This window comes from Cherax quadricarinatus, chromosome 5 (genome assembly GCF_038502225.1).
Source record: "Cherax quadricarinatus isolate ZL_2023a chromosome 5, ASM3850222v1, whole genome shotgun sequence".
NCBI lineage: Eukaryota > Metazoa > Arthropoda > Malacostraca > Decapoda > Parastacidae > Cherax > Cherax quadricarinatus.
Genome location: NC_091296.1, coordinates 4,336,370 through 4,360,488, shown reverse-complemented (window position 1 = coordinate 4,360,488; position 24,119 = coordinate 4,336,370). Strand labels below are relative to the sequence as shown.

Below are 24,119 nucleotides of genomic sequence, written 5' to 3'. Positions count from 1 at the left end.
AGCATGGAAAAGTTTAATTTTTTAACTGATGGGATCATGACAGAAATGTTAAAAGCAGGGGGATATATAGCATTGGAGTGGTTGGTATTTTTGTTTAACCCTTTCAGGGTCAAAAGGCCCTCTCAGAGACTTGTTCTCAGGGTCACACAAATTTAAAAAAAAAAAAAATTATTTTTTTCTCATGAAAAGATAGAGAATCTTTTCCCGATCATAATGACACCAAATGTATGAAATTTGATGGAAAACTTACAGAATCATGCTCTCGCGAAGTTAGCGGTCTCGACAATGTTTACACATCAGAGATTTTGCCCACTTTGAGCCCTATTTTCGGCCATTTCCATTGTAATAGTGGACAAAAATCATGAATATTTCGCTAGAACTCCATTTTTTCTATCGAATGAGTGCAAGAAACCACCCATTTACCGATTTCAACTATCCAGTACAGTGGTCAGAATTTAGCAATTTTGCCAATTTCACACAAATTTCAAAACATGCCAATTTCCAAATAGGGTCCAGAATAAACAAGAAAGACATTCCTGGCACTAAAATAACATTTCCTCTGTTCATTAGTCACGTCCCCACGCCCCTCTTACATTCTTTTGCTTTCCACTTTGAATTTTTATTCTCACAAAAAACAGAAGATTTACTGTTATGCAGACTACTGCATTAGTGTAAAAAATGGTATAAATAATATCAGCGCACTTGTGAAAGAATATTAGACTCACCAGTTGACGTGTATTGGACGCTTATCATGATTTGTTTACTTTTGAACTTTGGTAAAAATCGAACATTTTTGCTACTTTGAGCGAAATTTCAAGGTACTTTTCATTGTAAAATCAGTAAAAATCATCTCAATTTCTGTAATACGTCTTTCATTCTATAGAATGAGACCAGGAAAACTTGAATACAACAATAAATACCATATGAAAATAGAGTGCAAAGTCGCTGTTTTAATCCAAAAACACGGTCAAAGTCTTTTTTTTCTCATTACGCACTGTGTGCTGCAGGATTTTTTTTATACTGCGCACACTGACCACATAGACCCAGTTTTTCATATGTAGGCCTACCAGCTTTCTCTCACTAGATTTGAGGGCACTAGAATTTGGGCGTACTAGTACGTCAAAAACCCTGGTGTGTAAGCCGTACTAGTACGGCCGAAACCCTGAAAGGGTTAATAAATGTATGAAAGAGGGAAAGGTACCTAGGGACTGGCAGAAGGCATGTATAATTCCTTTATATAAAGGGAAAAGGGACAAAAGAGATCGTAAAAATTATAAGGGAATAACAGTGATTATGTAAGAGTGAGGTGAAAGTGTTGAATGATGATGAAAGTATTTTCTTTTTGGTGATTTTCTTTCTTTTTGGGTCACCCTGCCTTGGTGGGAGACGGCTGACATGTTTGAGGGGGGGGGAGAGAAAATTTACTGAGTATACCAGGTAAAGTGTATGGTAGGGTTATTATTGAAAGAATTAGAGGTAAGACAGAGAGCAGGATTGCAGATGAGAAATGAGGCTTTAGAATGGGTAGGAAATGTGTAGATCAGGTATTTACATTGAAGCATATATGTGAACAGTATTTAGATAAATGTAGGGAAGTTTTCACTGCCTTTATGGATTTAGGAAAGGCATATGATAGAGTGGATATGGGAGCAATGTGGCAGATGTTGCAAGTGTATGGAATACAGCAGGGCCCCGCTTTACGGCATTTCACTTTACGGCATTCCGCTAATACGGTCATTTCAAATTATGACCAAAACTCGCTATACGGCTCCCCCCACCTGACTTTCTAATATGGTCACCGCGCCCCACCCTGTTTGTTTACATTCTTCGTGAGCTCAGTAAGCACTAAGTCTCTCCATTTTGTCTGGAAACTCCAAAATTTCAAATGTTTTTAAAAGTTATTTCATATTTTATATATACTCTGATAATTATACTTATGTATACCTGTACTTAAATAAACTTACATACTGTGCTGGCATGCAGGTACACATTAAAATCAGTAAGAGTGTCTTATGTCTCCAGACATCATATTAGTAATGATAATAATAATCATCGAGTCTCATTTAAATGTCATATATTACGTTAAATACACATTTTCATTAATCCATCTATGATATTTTTTCAAAATTATATAATAAACACGATACATAACATAAAAAGATGATAAATACACCCCACAATAGAATAAATAAACATAAATATGAGATGTGGTAGCAGACGACTTGCACAAGTGACGCCATATTAGAAATGATAATAATAATAATAATAATAATCACCGAGTCTCATTAAATGTTGTATATTACGTTAATATACACATTTTCATTAATCCATCCATGATATTTTTTTCAAAATTATATAATAAACACGATACATAACATAAAAAGATGATAAATACACCCTACAATAGAATAAATAAACATAAATATGAGATGTGGTAGCCAGATAACTTGTACAAGTGACGCCAAGAATAACATTTTCTCTAATCTAAGAGAAAATGTGTTACTGGGGGTAACTGTAGAAAATTATTCCTTTTGTATGTATGTAAGTAAGTTTATTCAGGTATACACAAATACAGTTACATAGATTATCATACATGACAACATATGTGTAGAGAACCTAGGATAACCCAAAAAAGTCAGAGTGACTTATTTCCATTGCCTTCACTCAGAGCATCATTTCTTCTCAAAATGATGTTACATGAGAATGGGAGTGTTCTTCTTTATTTATTCTACCGTATCAATGTAGAGACAACCTGTACACAATATAACTTCTACACAAACCAGACATGTACACTTTGTTTACAAAACTTACCTTCGCCTGGTTTGTTTACATAACTCTGCGCCTGTACTCTCTCATGCACTCATTCTTTCTCTCATTTATTCGTTTTATCTCATTTACTTACTCCTGACCCTACATTAAGACTACAAATATTTTAAGGTAAGTAATGAATGAACTGTATATACATTTAATCGCTCTGGGATGCTTAAATGTAATAGAATATTACGTGTAGGTGGGTTGGCCTGGTATGGTAGCCCGGCTGACTACCATACATACCACACTTGATTTTTTACAATAAGTACTACTCATCTCACCCTATATTTTAAGGTAAGTAATGAGTGAACTGTATATACATTTTATCACTCTGGGATGCTTAAATATCATAGAATTGTATGTGTGGGTGGGGTGGCCTGGTATGGTAGCCTGGCTGACTACCATACATACCACACTTGATTTCTTACAATAAATACTACTTGTCTCACCCTAGATTAAGACTATAAATATTTAAAGGTAAGTAATGAGTGCACTACGTGTGTATTGTACTTTTTTATTGTTTTTTGATGCCTGGTTCTATTGCTAACTTAATATATGTTAGTGTAAACTTGTTATCTAGTGTTTGTATGCATTTGTAAGTGGAAAAAAAGGGTGTTCCACTTTACGGCGGTTTCCGTTTTACGGCGGTAGCCTGGAACCTAACCAGCCGTATAAGTGGGGGCCTACTGTAGGTAGTAAGTTACTAAATGCTGTAAAGAGTTTCCATGAGGATAGTAAGGTTCAGGTTAGGGTGTGTAGGAGAGAGGGAGACTACTTCCCAGTAAAAGTAGGTCTTAGACGACAGGGATGTGTATCGTCACTATGGTTGTTTAATATATTTATAGATGGGGTTGTAAAAGAAGTAAATGCTAGGGTGTTGGGGAGAGGAGTGGGATTAAATTATGGGGAATCAAATACAAAATGGGAGCTGACAGTTACTTTTTGCTGATGATACTGTGCTTTTGGGGGATTCTAAAGAAAAGTTGCAAAAGTTAGTGGACGAGTTTGGGAGGGGTGTGTAAAGGTAGAAACTTGAAAGTGAATATAGATAAGAGTAAGGTGATGAAGGTATCAAACGATTTAGATAAAGAAAAATTAGATATCACACTGGAGGGAGGGAGCATGGAAAAAGTGAATGTTTTCAGATATTTTGGGGTTGACTTGTCAGCAGATGGATTTATGAAGGATGAGGTAAACCATAGAATTGATGAAGGAAAAAAGTGAGTGGTGCGTTGAGGTATCTGTGGAGACAAAGAACGTTATCTATGGAGGCAATGAAGAGAATTTACAAGAGTATAGTGGTACAAACACTCCTATATGGGTTGTGAATACTGTAGCAAGGAGATGGCTGGAGGCAATGGAGATGTCGTGCCTAAGGGCAATGTGTGGTGTAAATATTATGCAGAGAATTCGTAGTGTGGAAATTAGGAGGACGTGTGGAGTTACTAAAAGTATTAGTCAGAGGGCTGAAGAGGGGCTGTTGTGGTTTGATCATTTAGAGAATGGAACAAAATAAAATGACTTGGGGAAGGAAGGCAGAGGAAGGGTCGTCCCCAAAAAGGTTGGAGGGAGGGAGTAAAGGAGGTTTTGTGGGTGAGGGGCTTGGACTTTCAGCAAGCATGCATGAGCATGTTAGACAGGAGTGAATGGAGACGAATGGTTTTTGGGACCTGAAGAGCTGTTGGAGTGTGAGTAGGGAAATATTTTGTGAAGGAATTCAGGGAAACCAGTTAGCCAGACTTGAGTCCTGGAAATGGGAAATACAATGCCTGCACTTTAATCCTTAAACTGTCCAAACGTAGATCTACGCTCACTCACGTAGTGATCTGAACGTAAATATACGTTCAAATTTACATGTTTTCTTATGTAAAAAAAAAAAAAAAAGTAGAGCTACGATCAGAGTGCTATGCGAGCAAACGTAGATCTACGATTGGACAGTTTAAGGATTAAGAAGAGGTTTAGGATGTTGGGAGTTTGGAGGGACGTCTAAACTGTCATATCTGAGCACCTCTGCAAAGACAGTGATTATATATGAATGATGGTGAAAGTGCTGAATGATGATGAAAGGTTTATTATTTTTTTTTTTTTTTTTTTTGGGGGGGGGGGGTTACCCCGCCTTGGTGGGAGAAGGCTGAAGTGTTAAAAAAAAAATAATAAAAATGCTACGTAACACATAAATATGATAAATACACCCACAGTAGAATAATTTAACATAAATATGATATTTTTTCCAGTCGTCTACTCGGAGTGTTGGAAAGAATAACGTTTTCTCTACTTCAATACCAAAGAAAATGTGTACACAATAGTATTACTGGAGGTAACCAGAAAATTATTCCTTTCCTATGCCTCCACTCAAGAGCATTATTCCTTCTCAAAATGGTGTTACATGAGAATGAGTGTTACTCTATTTATTCTACTTTACCAACGTGGTGACAACTTGTACACAATGTAAAGTGTTTGTATTATGGTATAAGATTCACACTGTAATGAATGCATATCAACCAAAACCAGACGTGCTCGTCTGTTTGTTTACATGCTCTATGGCTCTGTCCTCTCTCATTTACTCATTCATTCATTCTCTCTCTCTCTCTCATTCTCATTCTCTCTCTCTCTCTCTCATTCTCACTCTCTCTCTCTCCCGTTTGTTTTTATATCGTTTACTCACCTCTCACACTACATTAAGACTACAGATATTGTAAGGTAAGTAATGAGTGTACTGTATATGCATTTTATCGCTCTAGGGCGCTTTAAATATTGTATTAGGTGGGGTGGCCAGGCAGGCTACCATACTTTCCACACCTGACTTTCTACAAATAACACTACATTAAGACTACAAATATTTGAAGGTAAGTACAGTGGACCCCCGCATACCGCACGCATTGCATACTGTACAATCCGCATACCGCTCGCTTTTTTCGCAAAAATTTTGCCTCGCATACCGCCCAAAAACCCGCTCACCGCTCTTCGTCCGAGACGCGTCCAATGTGTGGCCTGAGCCACGTTCACATGTTCCGCCGATGGCATTGTTTACCAGCCAGCCTCCGCGGTAACATCCAAGCATACAATCGGAACATTTCGTATTATTACAGTGTTTTTGGAGATTTTTTCTGGAAAATAAGTGACCATGGGCCCCAAGAAAGCTTCTAGTGCCAACCCTACAGCAATAAGGGTGAGAATTACTATAGAGATGAAGAAAAAGATCATTGATAAGTATGAAAGTGGAGTGCGTGTCTCCGAGCTGGCCAGGTTGTATAATAAACCCCAATCAACCATCGCAACTATTGGTGGTACAGCTGCTGCTGCTGCTGTACCACCGTCAGCTGCTGCTGCACTGTCAGCTGCTGCTGCACTATTCAACTGCTGCTGCACTGTCAGCTGCTGCTGCTGTTGTACCACCGTCAGCTGCTGCTGCTGCTGTAGTACCGTCTGCTGCTGCTGTAGCATCGTCTGCTGCTGCTGTAGCATTGTCTGCTGCTGCTGTAGCATCGTCTGCTGCTGCTGTAGCATCGTCTGCTGCTGCTGTAGCATCGTCTGCTGCTGCTGTAGCATCGTCTGCTGCTGCTGTAGCATCGTCTGTTGCTGCTGTAGCATCGTCTGCTGCTGCTGTAGCATCGTCTGTTGCTGCTGTAGCATCGTCTGTTGCTGCTGTAGCATCGTCTGCTGCTGCTGTAGCATTGTCTGTTGCTGCTGTAGCATCGTCTGCTGCTGCTGTAGCATCGTCTGTTGCTGCTGTAGCATCGTCTGTTGCTGCTGTAGCATCGGCTGTTGCTGCTGTAACATCGTCTGTTGTTGCTGTAGCATCGTCTGCTGCTGCTGTAGCATCATCTGTTGCTGCTGTAGCATCGTCTGCTGCTGCTGTAGCATCGTCTGCTGCTGCTGTAGCATCGTCTGCTGCTGCTGTAGCATCGTCTGCTGCTACTGTAGCATCGTCTGCTGCTGCTGTAGCATCGTCTGTTGCTGCTGTAGCATCGTCTGTTGCTGCTGTACCACCGTCAGCTGCTGCTGCTGCTGTAGCACCGTTGTTGGTGTGGCTTATTGAGAATACCAAGAAACAATTAACCCCAGAGGATTTGCCACCCAGGATAACCCAAAAAAGTCAGTGTCATCGAAGACTGTCTAACTTATTTCCATTGGGGTCCTTAATCTTGTCTCCCAGGATGCAACCCACACCAGTCGACTAACACCCAGGTGAACAGGGAAAAATGCCTGGAACTAGTGCTCACATTGGTGAATTTAAAGCCAGCAAAGGTTGGTTTGAGAGATTTAAGAATCGTAGTGGCATACACAGTGTGATAAGGCCTGTTCTGGAAGAAAATGCCAAACAGGACCTACAGTACTCAGGAGGAAAAGGCACTCCCAGGACACAGTGTTTCATCAGTCATTGCTGCATCTTCAATAAAGGTAAGTGTCATTTATTCTTCATTTAGTAGAGTAGTACATGCACAATATATATTGTGCATGTACTACTCTACTATTGTGCATGTATCCTTCTCTTTGTGTGTAGGAAAATGTATATTTCATGTGGTAAAAATTTTTTTTTCATACTTTTGGGTGTCTTGCACGGATTAATTTGATTTCCATTATTTCTTATTTTATTTATTTATTATCACACTGGCCGATTCCCACCAAGGCAGGGTGGCCCGAAAAAGAAAAACTTTCACCATCATTCACTCCATCACTGTCTTGCCAGAAGGGTGCTTTACACTACAGTTTTTAAACTGCAACATTAACACCCCTCCTTCAGAGTGCAGGCACTGTACTTCCCATCTCCAGGACTCAAGTCCGGCCTGCTGGTTTCCCTGAACCCCTGACCATTATTTCTTATGGGGAAAATTCATTCGCATACCGAACATTTCGCATAACAATCAGCCCTCTTGCACGGATTAAAGTCGCTATGCGGGGGTCCACTGTAATGAATGTACTATACAGCCTCTCCTCACTTAGCAACGTACTCATTAACTGACAACTTGGACTTACAATGGGTTCTCTGACCAGCATGCATACCTAAATAATGTATATTAGAGCTGATTTCCTCTATTCTGCTTATTACAATATACAGTACACTACTGTATAAACATTTAAAAATATACTAAAAATATTATAAATGGCAAAGGTGATATTAAAGCAATATCAAAGATGGTTGACACAAACCCTCTACCATTACAGTACGCTCCTTGCTTAGCAACGAATTTGTTTATCGACGTGGTCTTAGGAAAGGAACTCCGTCGTTAAGTGGGGAGAGGCTGTATATGCATTTTATTGCTCTAGGGTGCTTTAAATATCATAGTATATTATGTGTGGGTGGGTTGGCCAGGAGGGCTACCATACCTACCACACCTGACTTCTTACAATAAATACTACTCACCTCTCACCCTACATTAAGACTACAAATATTTTGAGGTGAGTAATAAGTGGAGTGTGTGTGTGTGTGTGTATTTTAAGTTTTATCGTTTTTTAATGCCTAGTTCTATTGCTAGCTTAATATACGTTTGTGTAAACTTATCTGGCATTTATATACATTTATAAGTGGAAAATAATGGCATTCTTTCCAGGGGTAGCCTGGAACCTAACCTGCCATATAAGTGGGGCTCTACTGTATATAGTGCAGTATAGTTGCTACTACATTACCAAGTGTTTTGAAATGATGTAAATATATTTCCTATATAGAAGTCAATTCTAAGCATCTAAGCTACTCTTAGTTAGCAAGGAGAACAATGTTTAAAATGGAAGGCATTAATTGCTTCTTGCTGTAAGTGCCTCAACAGAAGACTACACCAACCTGTTATAATAGCCATCAGCATATAAAAGAAGGAGTAAATGGCAGTGGTGATGTGGCAGAGGATATAAGTTGGCTGAGAAGACAGAGATAGACCCAGCAGTGAAGTATCATCTCCCCTGATAGCTTCAATGCCCCAGAGACTATTCCACTCTGCCAACCTGCCAAGGGTATTGATGCCTTCAACACTGGCTGGTTTCTGCAAAAATAAATGTGATTATATGAAAGGAAAAGACAGGGAATTCTGTACATTCAACTATAATAAAAGTTACAAAACAATATATTCAATTTAAGAATGCAGTGTTAGAGTGTACAGCATGAGTTTGTGGATACAGGTGAAGGAGGGAAGAGGAGCAATTGGTGGTATGATGAGGTAAAGGGAGTGTTAAGAGAGAAAAATTAACATACGAGGGTTTTTACAAAGCAGAAGTGATATAAAGAGGGCAAAGGATATGGAGAGTGAAAGAGAGGTGAAGAGTGGTGAGGGAGTGTAAAAGGAGAGCAAATAAGCTTGTGATTGAGGTTCTATCAACAATTTTTTCTGAGAACAAGAAAATTTTTTTGAATATATTCATCTTGGAGACCTGGTCTGGGATTGGGTCATGGAGGCATTGACCTCTGAAGTATCTTTCAGGTATCTTTGGTATTGATGTGATGAGTTGCTATACTACGTTTGATGCAATTTGGTGAGGAAATGTGGCTTTTATTTTAAGATGTTGACATGTTGACAGCCCAGTTGATGCTGCCTCCCAGAGTTTGGTATGAATATTTTTTCATTAATTTGGCTTTAACAAATGCATTTTTTAACCTTATCAGTCATCTCCCTCCTCTCCACAAAAAAAAAAAGAAACACATTCACCATCATTAAATAGCAGCTTTGCCAGAAGTGTGTTGACATGATTCAGATCACCCTCCAACTGCAACATCCCCACCCCTCCTTCAGACTGCAGACACTGTGCCTCTCCTACCCCATGCTCAAGTACAGGTCCACATCCCTTTATCCGAAATTCTGAAATTTGAAAAGTTCTGAAGACCAAAGTTTTTTCGTGGAGTGTGGAGCGTCAGTCATCTCAATGCTGGGTCACGCCGCCACGTGGCAGCGTTAAGAATCATTCTGAATTCGAAAAAGTCTGAAATTCAAAACAATACTGGCCCCAAGGGTTTCAGATAAAGGGATGTGGACCTGTACCTGGTTTCTCCAATTCCCTTCATTTTACCTTGACCACACTCCAACAGCATATTAAGAATTAAAAAGCATTTATCTTTGGTATAGGTTTTAGACAGTTCCTATTAGTTTAGTACAATTTAGTAAGGATATATGACTTTTATTAGTGTTGACATGTACAGTGCATATTAACCACACATCCTTGGTACATTTATCTCAACCAAGTAGGCCCTCATTAACCTTCCTCACACACTTCAAATGCTTAAAAAAAAAAAAATATATATATATATATATATATATATATATATATATATATATATATATATATATATATATATATATATATATATATATATATATATATATATATATATATATATATATATATATATATATATATATATATATATATATATATATATATATATATATATATATATATATATATATATATATATATATATATATATATATATATATATATATATATATATATATATATATATATATATATATATATATATATATATATATATATATATATATATATATATATATATATATATATATATATATATATATATATATATATATATATATAGGTAGTAGGTTGGTAGACAGCAACCACCCAGGGAGGTACTACCGTCCTGCCAAGTGAGTGTAAAACGAAAGCCTCTGATTGTTTTACATGATGGTAGGATTGCTGATGTCTTTTGTCTGTCTCATAAATATGCAAGATTACAGGCATGTCTTGCTACTTCTACTTACACTTAGGTCACACTACACATACATATACACATTTATTCATACACACTCATCTGAGTTTTCTTTGATTTTATCTTAATAGTTCTTGGAAGGAAGGCGGGGTAGGGGTCGTCCTCGAAAGGGTTGGAGAGAGGGGGTAAAGGAGGTTTTGTGGGTAAGGGGCTTGGACTTCCAGCAAGCGTGCGTGAGCGTGTTAGATAGGAGTGAATGGAGACGAATGGTACTTGGGACCTGACGATCTGTTGGAGTGTGAGCAGGGTAATATTTAATTAATTGAGCTATGTGTAGAAAGAAATTTGGTAATAAGTAATACATATTTTATGAAAAAGAGGATAAATAAATATACAAGGTATGATGTAGCACGTAATGAAAGTAGTTTATTAGATTATGTATTGGTGGATAAAAGGTTGATGGGTAGGCTCCAGGATGTACATGTTTATAGAGGGGCAACTGATATATCGGATCATTATTTAGTTGTAGCTACAGTTAGAGTAAGAGGTAGATGGGAAAAGAGGAAGGTGGCAACAACAAGTAAGAGGGAGGTGAAAGTGTATAAACTAAGGGAGGAGGAAGTTCGGGTGAGATATAAGCGACTATTGGCAGAAAGGTGGGCTAGTGCAAAGATGAGTAGTGGGGGGGTTGAAGAGGGTTGGAATAGTTTTAAAAATGCAGTATTAGAATGTGGGGCAGAAGTTTGTGGTTATAGGAGGGTGGGGGCAGGAGGAAAGAGGAGTGATTGGTGGAATGATGAAGTAAAGGGTGTGATAAAAGAGAAAAAGGTAGCTTATGAGAGGTTTTTACAAAGCAGAAGTGTTATAAGAAGAGCAGAGTATATGGAGAGTAAAAGAAAGGTAAAGAGAGTGGTGAGAGAGTGCAAAAGGAGAGCAGATGATAGAGTGGGAGAGGCACTGTCAAGAAATTTTAATGAAAATAAGAAAAAATTTTGGAGTGAGTTAAACAAGTTAAGAAAGCCTAGGGAAAATATGGATTTGTCAGTTAAAAACAGAGTAGGGGAGTTAGTAGATGGGGAGATGGAGGTATTGGGAAGATGGCGAGAATATTTTGAGGAACTTTTAAATGTTAAGGAAGAAACAGAGGCAGTAATTTCATGCACTGGTCAGGGAGGTATACCATCTTTTAGGAGTGAAGAAGAGCAGAATGTAAGTGTGGGGGAGGTACGTGAGGCATTACGTAAAATGAAAGGGGGTAAAGCAGCTGGAACTGATGGGATCATGACAGAAATGTTAAAAGCAGGGGGGGATATAGTGTTGGAGTGGTTGGTACTTTTGTTTAATAAATGTATGAAAGAGGGGAAGGTACCTAGGGATTGGCAGAGAGCATGTATAGTCCCTTTATATAAAGGGAAAGGGGACAAAAGAGACTGTAAAAATTATAGAGGAATAAGCTTACTGAGTATACCAGGAAAAGTGTACGGTAGGGTTATAATTGAAAGAATTAGAGGTAAGACAGAATGTAGGATTGCGGATGAGCAAGGAGGTTTTAGAGTGGGTAGGGGATGTGTAGATCAGGTGTTTACATTGAAGCATATATGTGAACAGTATTTAGATAAAGATAGGGAAGTTTTTATTGCATTTATGGATTTAGAAAAGGCATATGATAGAGTGGATAGAGGAGCAATGTGGCAGATGTTGCAAGTATATGGAATAGGTGGTAAGTTATTAAATGCTGTAAAGAGTTTTTATGAGGATAGTGAGGCTCAGGTTAGGGTGTGTAGAAGAGAGGGAGACTACTTCCCGGTAAAAGTAGGTCTTAGACAGGGATGTGTAATGTCACCATGGTTGTTTAATATATTTATAGATGGGGTTGTAAAGGAAGTAAATGCTAGGGTGTTTGGGAGAGGGGTGGGATTAAATTATGGGGAATCAAATTCAAAATGGGAATTGACACAGTTACTTTTTGCTGATGATACTGTGCTTATGGGAGATTCTAAAGAAAAATTGCAAAGGTTAGTGGATGAGTTTGGGAATGTGTGTAAAGGTAGAAAGTTGAAAGTGAACATAGAAAAGAGTAAGGTGATGAGGGTGTCAAATGATTTAGATAAAGAAAAATTGGATATCAAATTGGGGAGGAGGAGTATGGAAGAAGTGAATGTTTTCAGATACTTGGGAGTTGACGTGTCGGCGGATGGATTTATGAAGGATGAGGTTAATCATAGAATTGATGAGGGAAAAAAGGTGAGTGGTGCGTTGAGGTATATGTGGAGTCAAAAAACGTTATCTATGGAGGCAAAGAAGGGAATGTATGAAAGTATAGTAGTACCAACACTCTTATATGGGTGTGAAGCTTGGGTGGTAAATGCAGCAGCGAGGAGACGGTTGGAGGCAGCGGAGATGTCCTGTTTAAGGGCAATGTGTGGTGTAAATATTATGCAGAAAATTCGGAGTGTGGAAATTAGGAGAAGGTGTGGAGTTAATAAAAGTATTAGTCAGAGGGCAGAAGAGGGGTTGTTGAGGTGGTTTGGTCATTTAGAGAGAATGGATCACAGTAGAATGACATGGAAAGCATATAAATCTATAGGGGAAGGAAGGCGGGGTAGGGGTCGTCCTCGAAAGGGTTGGAGAGAGGGGGTAAAGGAGGTTTTGTGGGTAAGGGGCTTGGACTTCCAGCAAGCGTGCGTGAGCGTGTTAGATAGGAGTGAATGGAGACGAATGGTACTTGGGACCTGACGATCTGTTGGAGTGTGAGCAGGGTAATATTTAGTGAAGGGATTCAGGGAAACCGGTTATTTTCATATAGTCGGACTTGAGTCCTGGAAATGGGAAGTACAATGCCTGCACTTTAAAGGAGGGGTTTGGGATATTGGCAGTTTGGAGGGATATGTTGTGTATCTTTATATGTTTATGCTTCTAGACTGTTGTATTCTGAGCACCTCTGCAAAAACAGTGATAATGTGCGAGTGTGGTGAAAGTGTTGAATGATGATGAAAGTATTTTCTTTTTGGGGATTTTCTTTCTTTTTTGGGTCACCCTGCCCCGGTGGGAGACGGCCGACTTGTTGAAAAAAAAAAAAAAAAAAAAAAAAATTCAGGGAAACCGGTTATTTTCATATAGTCGGACTTGAGTCCTGGAAATGGGAAGTACAATGCCTGCACTTTAAAGGAGGGGTTTGGGATATTGGCAGTTTGGAGGGATATGTTGTGTATCTTTATATGTGTATGCTTCTAGACTGTTGTATTCTGAGCACCTCTGCAAAAACAGTGATAATGTGCGAGTGTGGTGAAAGTGTTGAATGATGATGAAAGTATTTTCTTTTTGGGGATTTTCTTTCTTTTTTGGGTCACCCTGCCTCGGTGGGAGACGGCCGACTTGTTGAAAAAAAAAAAAAAAAAAAAAGTTCTTGGTCTTATTAATTTTCCTTTTATATCCATGGGGAAGTGGAATAAGAATCTTTCCTCCGTAAGCCATGCGTGTTGTAAAAGTCAACTAAAATGCCGGGAACAATGGGCTAGTAACCCCTTTTCCTGTAAAGATTACTAAAAAGAATAAGAAGAAGAAAATTGTCAAAGTGGGAAGTCTGAATGTGCGTGGATGTTGTGCAGATGATAAGAAAGAGATGATTGTGGATGTTATGAATGAGAAGAAGCTGGATGTCCTGGCTTTAAGTGAAACAAAGCTGAAGGGGGTGGGAGAGTTTCAGTGGAGAGGAATAAATGGGATTAGGTCAGGGGTTTCAAATAGAGTTAGAGCTAAAGAAGGAGTAGCAATAATGTTGAAGGATAAGCTATGGCAGGAAAAGAGGGACTATAAATGTATTAATTCAAGGATTATGTGGAGTAAAATAAAGATTGGATGTGAAAAGTGGGTTATAATAAGCGTGTATGCACCTGGAGAAGAGAGAAGTGTAGAGGAGAGAGAGAGATTTTGGGAAATGTTGAGTGAATGCGTGGGGAGTTTTGAATCAAGTGTGAGAGTAATGGTGGTTGGGGATTTCAATGCTAAAGTGGGTAAAAATGTTATGGAGGGAGTAGTAGGTAAATTTGGGGTGCCAGGGGTAAATGTAAATGGGGAGCCTTTAATTGAGCTATGTGTAGAAAGAAATTTGGTAATAAGTAATACATATTTTATGAAAAAGAGGATAAATAAATATACAAGGTATGATGTAGCACGTAATGAAAGTAGTTTATTAGATTATGTATTGGTGGATAAAAGGTTGATGGGTAGGCTCCAGGATGTACATGTTTATAGAGGGGCAACTGATATATCGGGTGCAGGAGGGAAGAGGAGCGATTGGTGGAATGATGATGTAAAGAGAGTAGTAAGGGAGAAAAAGTTAGCATATGAGAAGTTTTTACAAAGTAGAAGTGATGCAAGGAGGGAAGAGTATATGGAGAAAAAGAGAGAAGTTAAGAGAGTGGTGAAGCAATGTAAAAAGAGAGCAAATGAGAGAGTGGGTGAGATGTTATCAACAAATTTTGTTGAAAATAAGAAAAGTTTTGGAGTGAGATTAACAAGTTAAGAAAGCCTAGAGAACAAATGGATTTGTCAGTTAAAAATAGGAGAGGAGAGTTATTAAATGGAGAGTTAGTGGTATTGGGAAGATGGAAGGAATATTTTGAGGAATTGTTAAATGTTGATGAAGATAGGGAAGCTGTGATTTCGTGTATAGGGCAAGGAGGAATAACATCTTGTAGGAGTGAGGAAGAGCCAGTTGTGAGTGTGGGGGAAGTTCGTGAGGCAGTAGGTAAAATGAAAGGGGGTAAGGCAGCCGGGATTGATGGGATAAAGATAGAAATGTTAAAAGCAGGTGGGGATATAGTTTTGGAGTGGTTGGTGCAATTATTTAATAAATGTATGGAAGAGGGTAAGGTACCTAGGGATTGGCAGAGAGCATGCATAGTTCCTTTGTATAAAGGCAAAGGGGATAAAAGAGAGTGCAAAAATTATAGGGGGATAAGTCTGTTGAGTGTACCTGGTAAAGTGTATGGTAGAGTTATAATTGAAAGAATTAAGAGTAAGACGGAGAATAGGATAGCAGATGAACAAGGAGGCTTTAGGAAAGGTAGGGGGTGTGTGGACCAGGTGTTTACAGTGAAACATATAAGTGAACAGTATTTAGATAAGGCTAAAGAGGTCTTTGTGGCATTTATGGATTTGGAAAAGGCGTATGACAGGGTGGATAGGGGGGCAATGTGGCAGATGTTGCAAGTGTATGGTGTAGGAGGTAGGTTACTGAAAGCAGTGAAGAGTTTTTACGAGGATAGTGAGGCTCAAGTTAGAGTATGTAGGAAAGAGGGAAATTTTTTCCCAGTAAAAGTAGGCCTTAGACAAGGATGTGTGATGTCACCGTGGTTGTTTAATATATTTATAGATGGGGTTGTAAGAGAAGTAAATGCGAGGGTCTTGGCAAGAGGCGTGGAGTTAAAAGATAAAGAATCACACACAAAGTGGGAGTTGTCACAGCTGCTCTTTGCTGATGACACTGTGCTCTTGGGAGATTCTGAAGAGAAGTTGCAGAGATTGGTGGATGAATTTGGTAGGGTGTGCAAAAGAAGAAAATTAAAGGTGAATACAGGAAAGAGTAAGGTTATGAGGATAACAAAAAGATTAGGTGATGAAAGATTGAATATCAGATTGGAGGGAGAGAGTATGGAGGAGGTGAACGTATTCAGATATTTGGGAGTGGACGTGTCAGCGGATGGGTCTATGAAAGATGAGGTGAATCATAGAATTGATGAGGGAAAAAGAGTGAGTGGTGCACTTAGGAGTCTGTGGAGACAAAGAACTTTGTCCTTGGAGGCAAAGAGGGGAATGTATGAGAGTATAGTTTTACCAACGCTCTTATATGGGTGTGAAGCGTGGGTGATGAATGTTGCAGCGAGGAGAAGGCTGGAGGCAGTGGAGATGTCATGTCTGAGGGCAATGTGTGGTGTGAATATAATGCAGAGAATTCGTAGTTTGGAAGTTAGGAGGAGGTGCGGGATTACCAAAACTGTTGTCCAGAGGGCTGAGGAAGGGTTGTTGAGGTGGTTCGGACATGTAGAGAGAATGGAGCGAAACAGAATGACTTCAAGAGTGTATCAGTCTGTAGTGGAAGGAAGGCGGGGTAGGGGTCGGCCTAGGAAGGGTTGGAGGGAGGGGGTAAAGGAGGTTTTGTGTGCGAGGGGCTTGGACTTCCAGCAGGCATGCGTGAGCGTGTTTGATAGGAGTGAATGGAGACAAATGGTTTTTAATACTTGACGTGCTGTTGGAGTGTGAGCAAAGTAACATTTATGAAGGGATTCAGGGAAACCGGCAGGCCGGACTTGAGTCCTGGAGATGGGAAGTACAGTGCCTGCACTCTGAAGGAGGGGTGTTAATGTTGCAGTTTAAAAACTGTAGTGTAAAGCACACTTCTGGCAAGACAGTGATGGAGTGAATGATGGTGAAAGTTTTTCTTTTTCGGGCCACCCTGCCTTGGTGGGAATCGGCCGGTGTGATAATAAAAAAAAATATTTAGTTGTAGCTACAGTTAGAGTAAGAGGTAGATGGGAAAAGAGGAAGGTGGCAACAACAAGTAAGAGGGAGGTGAAAGTGTATAAACTAAGGGAGGAGGAAGTTCGGGTGAGATATAAGCGACTATTGGCAGAAAGGTGGGATAGTGCAAAGATGAGTAATGGGGGGGTTGAAGAGGGTTGGAATAGTTTTAAAAATGCAGTATTAGAATGTGGGGCAGAAGTTTGTGGTTATAGGAGGGTGGGTGCAGGAGGAAAGAGGAGTGATTGGTGGAATGATGAAGTAAAGGGTGTGATAAAAGAGAAAAAGGTAGCTTATGAGAGGTTTTTACAAAGCAGAAGTGTTATAAGAAGAGCAGAATATATGGAGAGTAAAAGAAAGGTAAAGAGAGTGGTGAGAGAGTGCAAAAGGAGAGCAGATGATAGAGTGGGAGAGGCACTGTCAAGAAATTTTAATGAAAATAAGAAAAAATTTTGGAGTGAGTTAAACAAGTTAAGAAAGCCAAGGGAAAATATGGATTTGTCAGTTAAAAACAGAGTAGGGGAGTTAGTAGATGGGGAGATGGAGGTATTAGGTAGATGGCGAGAATATTTTGAGGAACTTTTAAATGTTAAGGAAGAAACAGAGGCAGTAATTTCATGCACTGGTCAGGGAGGTATACCATCTTTTAGGAGTGAAGAAGAGCAGAATGTAAGTGTGGGGGAGGTACGTGAGGCATTACGTAAAATGAAAGGGGGTAAAGCAGCTGGTACTGATGGGATCATGACAGAAATGTTAAAAGCAGGGGGGGATATAGTGTTGGAGTGGTTGGTACTTTTGTTCAATAAATGTATGAAAGAGGGGAAGGTACCTAGGGATTGGCGGAGAGCATGTATAGTCCCTTTATATAAAGGGAAAGGGGACAAAAGAGATTGTAAAAATTATAGAGGAATAAGCTTACTGAGTATACCAGGAAAAGTGTACGGTAGGGTTATAATTGAAAGAATTAGAGGTAAGACAGAATGTAGGATTGCGGATGAGCAAGGAGGTTTCAGAGTGGGTAGGGGATGTGTAGATCAAGTGTTTACATTGAAGCATATATGTGAACAGTATTTAGATAAAGGTAGGGAAGTTTTTATTGCATTTATGGATTTAGAAAAGGCATATGATAGAGTGGATAGAGGAGCAATGTGGCAGATGTTGCAAGTATATGGAATAGGTGGTAAGTTATTAAATGCTGTAAAGAGTTTTTATGAAGATAGTGAGGCTCAGGTTAGGGTGTGTAGAAGAGAGGGAGACTATTTCCCGGTAAAAGTAGGTCTTAGACAGGGATGTGTAATGTCACCATGGTTGTTTAATATATTTATAGATGGGGTTGTTAAGGAAGTAAATGCTAGGGTGTTTGGGAGAGGGGTGGGATTAAATTATGGGGAATCAAATTCAAAATGGGAATTGACACAGTTACTTTTTGCTGATGATACTGTGCTTATGGGAGATTCTAAAGAAAAATTGCAAAGGTTAGTGGATGAGTTTGGGAGTGTGTGTAAAGGTAGAAAGTTGAAAGTGAACATAGAAAAGAGTAAGGTGATGAGGGTGTCAAATGATTTAGATAAAGAAAAATTGGATATCAAATTGGGGAGGAGGAGTATGGAAGAAGTGAATGTTTTCAGATACTTGGGAGTTGACGTGTCGGCGGATGGATTTATGAAGGATGAGGTTAATCATAGAATTGATGAGGGAAAAAAGGTGAGTGGTGCGTTGAGGTATATGTGGAGTCAAAAAATGTTATCTATGGAGGCAAAGAAGGGAATGTATGAAAGTATAGTAGTACCAACACTCTTATATGGGTGTGAAGCTTGGGTGGTAAATGCAGCAGCGAGGAGACGGTTGGAGGCAGTGGAGATGTCCTGTTTAAGGGCAATGTGTGGTGTAAATATTATGCAGAAAATTCGGAGTGTGGAAATTAGGAGAAGGTGTGGAGTTAATAAAAGTATTAGTCAGAGGGCAGAAGAGGGGTTGTTGAGGTGGTTTGGTCATTTAGAGAGAATGGATCAAAGTAGAATGACATGGAAAGCATATAAATCTATAGGGGAAGGAAGGCGGGGTAGGGGTCGTCCTCGAAAGGGTTGGAGAGAGGGGGTAAAGGAGGTTTTGTGGGTAAGGGGCTTGGACTTCCAGCAAGCGTGCGTGAGCGTGTTAGATAGGAGTGAATGGAGACGAATGGTACTTGGGACCTGACGATCTGTTGGAGTGTGAGCAGGGTAATATTTAGTGAAGGGATTCAGGGAAACCGGTTATTTTCATATAGTCGGACTTGAGTCCTGGAAATGGGAAGTACAATGCCTGCACTTTAAAGGAGGGGTTTTGGGATATTGGCAGTTTGGAGGGATATGTTTGTGTATCTTTATATGTGTATGCTTCTAGACTGTTGTATTCTGAGCACCTCTGCAAAAACAGTGATAATGTGCGAGTGTGGTGAAAGTGTTGAATGATGATGAAAGTATTTTCTTTTTGGGGATTTTCTTTCTTTTTTGGGTCACCCTGCCTCGGTGGGAGACGGCCGACTTGTTGAAAAAAAAAAAAAAAAAAAAAAAAAAAAAAAAATATATATATATATATATATATATATATATATATATATATATATATATAAACAATATATATTATATATATTATATATATATATTATATATATATATATAGGTAATTTTTACCTAGTACAATAATAAAAAGTTATGTGGGAAATATGGAAGTGTCTGGAATGTAACTCTTCTAGTCCCATATATTCTTCACTAACATAATGCTAATTCTCACTGGTGATAATTTTGAGGACCATATCACACATCATGAGAAGTTTTACTGTAAATTAACTCTTACCATCTCTAATTACATAATGGATAACCGGTTTATTTTCAATATATTTTTTTTTTTTTGAGGGGGAAAAGGGATGTCTGATATGTTAGGAAGACATTCCTGGGCACTCTTAGCTGAGAGCTGATGCACAGTACTTTGACTGGAATATTATAGTACAAAGAAAATACCCAGCAAACACCATTAAATATGACTAGAAACTCCAATAAAGTCAATGCACTAAAACACAAACACTAACAAAACACACATAAATAACTTACTTGTAAAGAATCCTGCTGATCAAACAGCTCTTTAATTTTAGCCACTGGTATATATCTAAGTGGAGTATCTCCACACTGATAAAAGCCAGCATGGGTGTGCAGGGCAGGCAACAGGACCTCCTCCAGTTTACCAAGGAGAGGCTGAACTGATTCCAACTCTTGTACTGACAGGCAATCCTTCTGAGAAAAATATTCAATACTCAATAACAATAAAACAAGCCGCCTTATTTCAATAATTGTCTAGATCATTAAATAAGCTGTTTCAATTTCATAAATATTCATATTTACATTTACTTTTTTTTTTTTTTTTTTTTTTTTTTGAGTTCAAGAAGGTATGCGAGCTGCATTATTTTTTAAAAATTAGTGACAATGAAAAATAGAAGGCAAGATGATAATGCCAGCAACATCAAGAGAGAAAAAGAAAGTCCCAATATTCAGTCTACAAAATTATTTTTAAAATTATATACAGATGACTACTGGTTAACACAGCAGTTATAGTCCTGAAAATGCCTTGTAATTAAAAACTGTGTAAAATGAACTGAAGAACATGTGGGAAAAATAGGGTTATGTTCTTTAAAACCCAATAAAGGCAATAAATTTTTCATATAAAAATAAGGATAATAATGTGACTGTAGATTGAAATAATGTAACTAAGATGATGTAATGATGTGTTGCAGTTATTATAATACTGTTAGCTACAAAGGTTACACAAATAATATTTCTTACCTTAAATTCTGCTTGCTGGTGTATGGCAATGATTGTAAAAGGAGTGGAGAGGTATGGTGTAGCCCTACTAGGTTGACATGAAGGTTGTGGATCGTTGGCTGAGGTGGATGGCTGAGATTCTTGCACTGATGTATGTTGTACTGGAGTACTGAGATATTTACAAAATAATTCCTCTCTCATCTATACTGATTGGTTTGACCTCCATACAACTGGTAAGGTAGTTTTATCTGCACCTTTCAAAGCACAGGGAGTCTTGGAACAGTAAAGAACCACCTAAAATCGCCTGATGCATTACCGCAAAGCAACAAGTTGAAGTGATCCTTTTTGCTGCCTTGAATCCTAGTGCACTTTTCTCTTGCTGGCTGATGTAAGTACAACACGGCAAAGGAAACAGCTCAGCTACAATATCACTGACTACTACTTGATATGACCAACCAGAAAGATACAGTTTCAAAAGCAACAATGCATGGATAAGCAGAGGGTCCAATAAAATTAACAGCAATGCACTGCCTAAACAAGTGTTTGGTACAAAATCATTTGAAACAAAGTCATCTTAGTGGAATGAAACAATACTTTGCTCCAGGAAAGGAAACAACTGATAAAAAATAGTTCAATCAATTTAGAAAGGAACATAAGAAAAGAAACAATATGATAGCTTGGCATCCTTTCTGAATCAAGGGAAGACTTTTTGATATATGTACCACAATTCGAGCAAACCGAAAAAAGGTAATTTGTGATACACAATGACCTAGAACGACCGCAGAGAACTCTACACACACTTGTGTCGAAACCAAAGTAAAACAAATACTGTATTCCATATTTTCTGACCAAAATAATCAGTGAACTCTGAAGACAGCTGCAAAGCAGAACCACAGGTAGGCAAACAGGTTCAGATACACAATCCAAGTTATTCAGATGGACAAACAGGAGCTGCTGATTTCCAAGTCAAGATTAATTTTTTCCCCCTGCAGTATTCCACCTCACAAGCCACACACGCTCTATGGACTCCAGACCACGTGCTAGCCATTGGGCCAGCTGGCTAGTGCATTGGTCTGGAGTTTTATGACTCTGTGATCACGGGTTCCATCCCTGTCCATGGTATGATTTGTTTGCACTCGTGTCATTATGATTTCGTGAGTTATGTTGATGGCTTTGAGGGAGCTTGAGCTAGAGCTAGTCAAGGCCACGCTAGTGGGAGATTTGTCTGTAAAAACTTGCATTTGTGGTCACAGTGGTGCCTATGCTAACCTTCCAGTGGCTAGCATGTTGGTCTGGAGTTTTATTATTCTCTGATAGCGGGTTCTATCCCCGTCTATGGTATGGTTTCTCACTGGCTCTCTGGTCAGCCAGGCTGTTGCTGCAAGTGGCTTGAAGGCCTATATGGTTTGCTTGGCCTAAAGAACTATCACAACCTGCCCATTATTCATGTCACTCTCATGTTCAAGGATAGCTACTGCCCACCTGCCACTTGTATTCAATAATACACAAGTCTCAAGTGCGAGAGTAGGAAAAGAAAAATTTAGGGTTTGCATGTGGCCGACAGTAACATCCTGGTTGATCAGGCCCTGATCCACCGCCAGGCCTGGTCATGGACCGGGCCACGGGGGCGTTGACTCCCGGAACACCCTCAAGGTATACTAGTGCACCTTAACCTTCCAGATTAAGAAAATTGTTATATACATTGGTTTCACAGATAAAATAATGAAAAAAAAAATATGTACAGTTATTCAAATCTTCCAAAGTATGAATACTGGTCCTACAATGTCAAAGTAAAAACAAAATTCTTACCTTAGTTTTCTCACTGCATACTGGAAACTTAATTTCTGTAATAAAAAGAAGACACTGTAAACAAAGATGCAGTAAGGAAATACTACCAAATATTCATTTATTTATTATACGTATAGTTAAAATCTCGATGCTTTGTCAAGCATACACAAATCTGTAAGTGAATTAATATAGCTAATATATAAGTGAAACCATGTATTCTAAGCTATTTCTGTAACTGCCCTGAGGCCAGACCTTCCTGCTGGCAGTCTTAGCAATAACTGTCCCAAGTACCATAGGTGTCCCGTAGCTTGATCACTAGCGCACTCAGCTCACACACTGAGGTCCAGAGTTTGAATCTCCGGTACGGCTGGAAAACATTAGAATGTTTCCACAAGACATGTGCTGTCCATATTCACCCATCAGTATAAAATGGGTACCTGGATGTTAGTCGACTGGTGTGGGTCGCATCTGGGTTAAAACTGGCCTAATTTGCCCGAAATGTTCTGCATAACAAGTGGATTTCTACATAGTAGTATGTCATTTATATCAGCTAGGCCTGTATACCTTGTAAATGTACTTGTAGAAATATTATATTTTTATTAACACACTGACCATCTCTCACCAAGGCAGGGTAGCACGAAAAAGAAAAACTTTCACCATCACTCACTCCATCACTGTCTTGCCAGAGGTGCACTTACACTAGTTATAAAACTGCAACATTAACACCCCTCCCTATTATCATTATATAAACCAGGTTGTGATGGATGCATAAGCCAGCAGGCCACCAACAGCAACAGCTTGATTAACCAGGCAAACACCAGACAAGACTTGCCCATAACCAGGCTGCAGGAGAAATTCTAAAAAGCCTTTAAAACTGGTCACAGGTATAACCAAACTGTTACTGCCTCCTGGCCTGGAGGCAAATGGTTTTTGGAACCTGACAAGCTGTTGGAGTGTGAGCAAGATAACATTTTTGTGAAGGGATTCAAAGAAACCGGTTAGCTGGACTTAAGTCCTGGAAGTGGAAAGTACAGTGCCTACACTCTAAAGGACAGGTAGTGATATTTGCTGCTTGGAAGGACATACAAACTATCGTATCTGCGCACCTTAGGAAGGACAGTGATACATGTATATATACTGCCTAATATTTGGAAAAGTCTACCAGTAACTGTCACAAAATTATTTGACAGTACCAGTAACTGACAAAATTATTTGACAGTACCAGTAACTGTCACAAAATTATTTGACATTTGGAAAAGCCTCTGGTTATGTAATGCATCTTACCCAGATTAAAACTTAAACTCAAAATTAGTCCACTTAAAGAAATATTTTTTTGACTGCTAAATTTAACACAGATTACCTCAAAATTTTCAGCCAAGACAGGACTCGCAGCAATGGTTTCAAGTTGGAAAAATTCAGATTCAGGAAGGATATAGGAAAGCACTGGTTTGGTAATACAGTTGTGGATGAGTGGAACAAACTCCCGAGTAGTTATTGAGGCTAAAACGTTGTGTAGTTTTAAAAATAGATTAGATTAATACATGAGT

General features: G+C 39.0%; 1 protein-coding gene across 3 annotated transcripts in view; it reads right to left on the bottom strand.

The window, feature by feature from the left end:
* The window catches only part of MAN1 (LEM domain-containing inner nuclear membrane protein MAN1), a 58,852-nt gene that overhangs the window by 18,318 nt on the left and 16,415 nt on the right, over positions 1-24,119 (bottom strand). For 2 of the 3 annotated variants that reach the window (XM_053771266.2, XM_053771264.2), the window contains exons 2-4: positions 22,594-22,628; positions 20,080-20,259; positions 8,591-8,786 (exon numbers count right to left, since the gene is read on the bottom strand). In XM_053771266.2, the coding sequence (XP_053627241.2) occupies positions 8,591-8,786; positions 20,080-20,259; positions 22,594-22,628 (411 nt within the window). The remainder of the gene's footprint in view (positions 1-8,590; positions 8,787-20,079; positions 20,260-22,593; positions 22,629-24,119) is intronic. The other variant, XM_053771265.2, reaches the window with a different exon arrangement.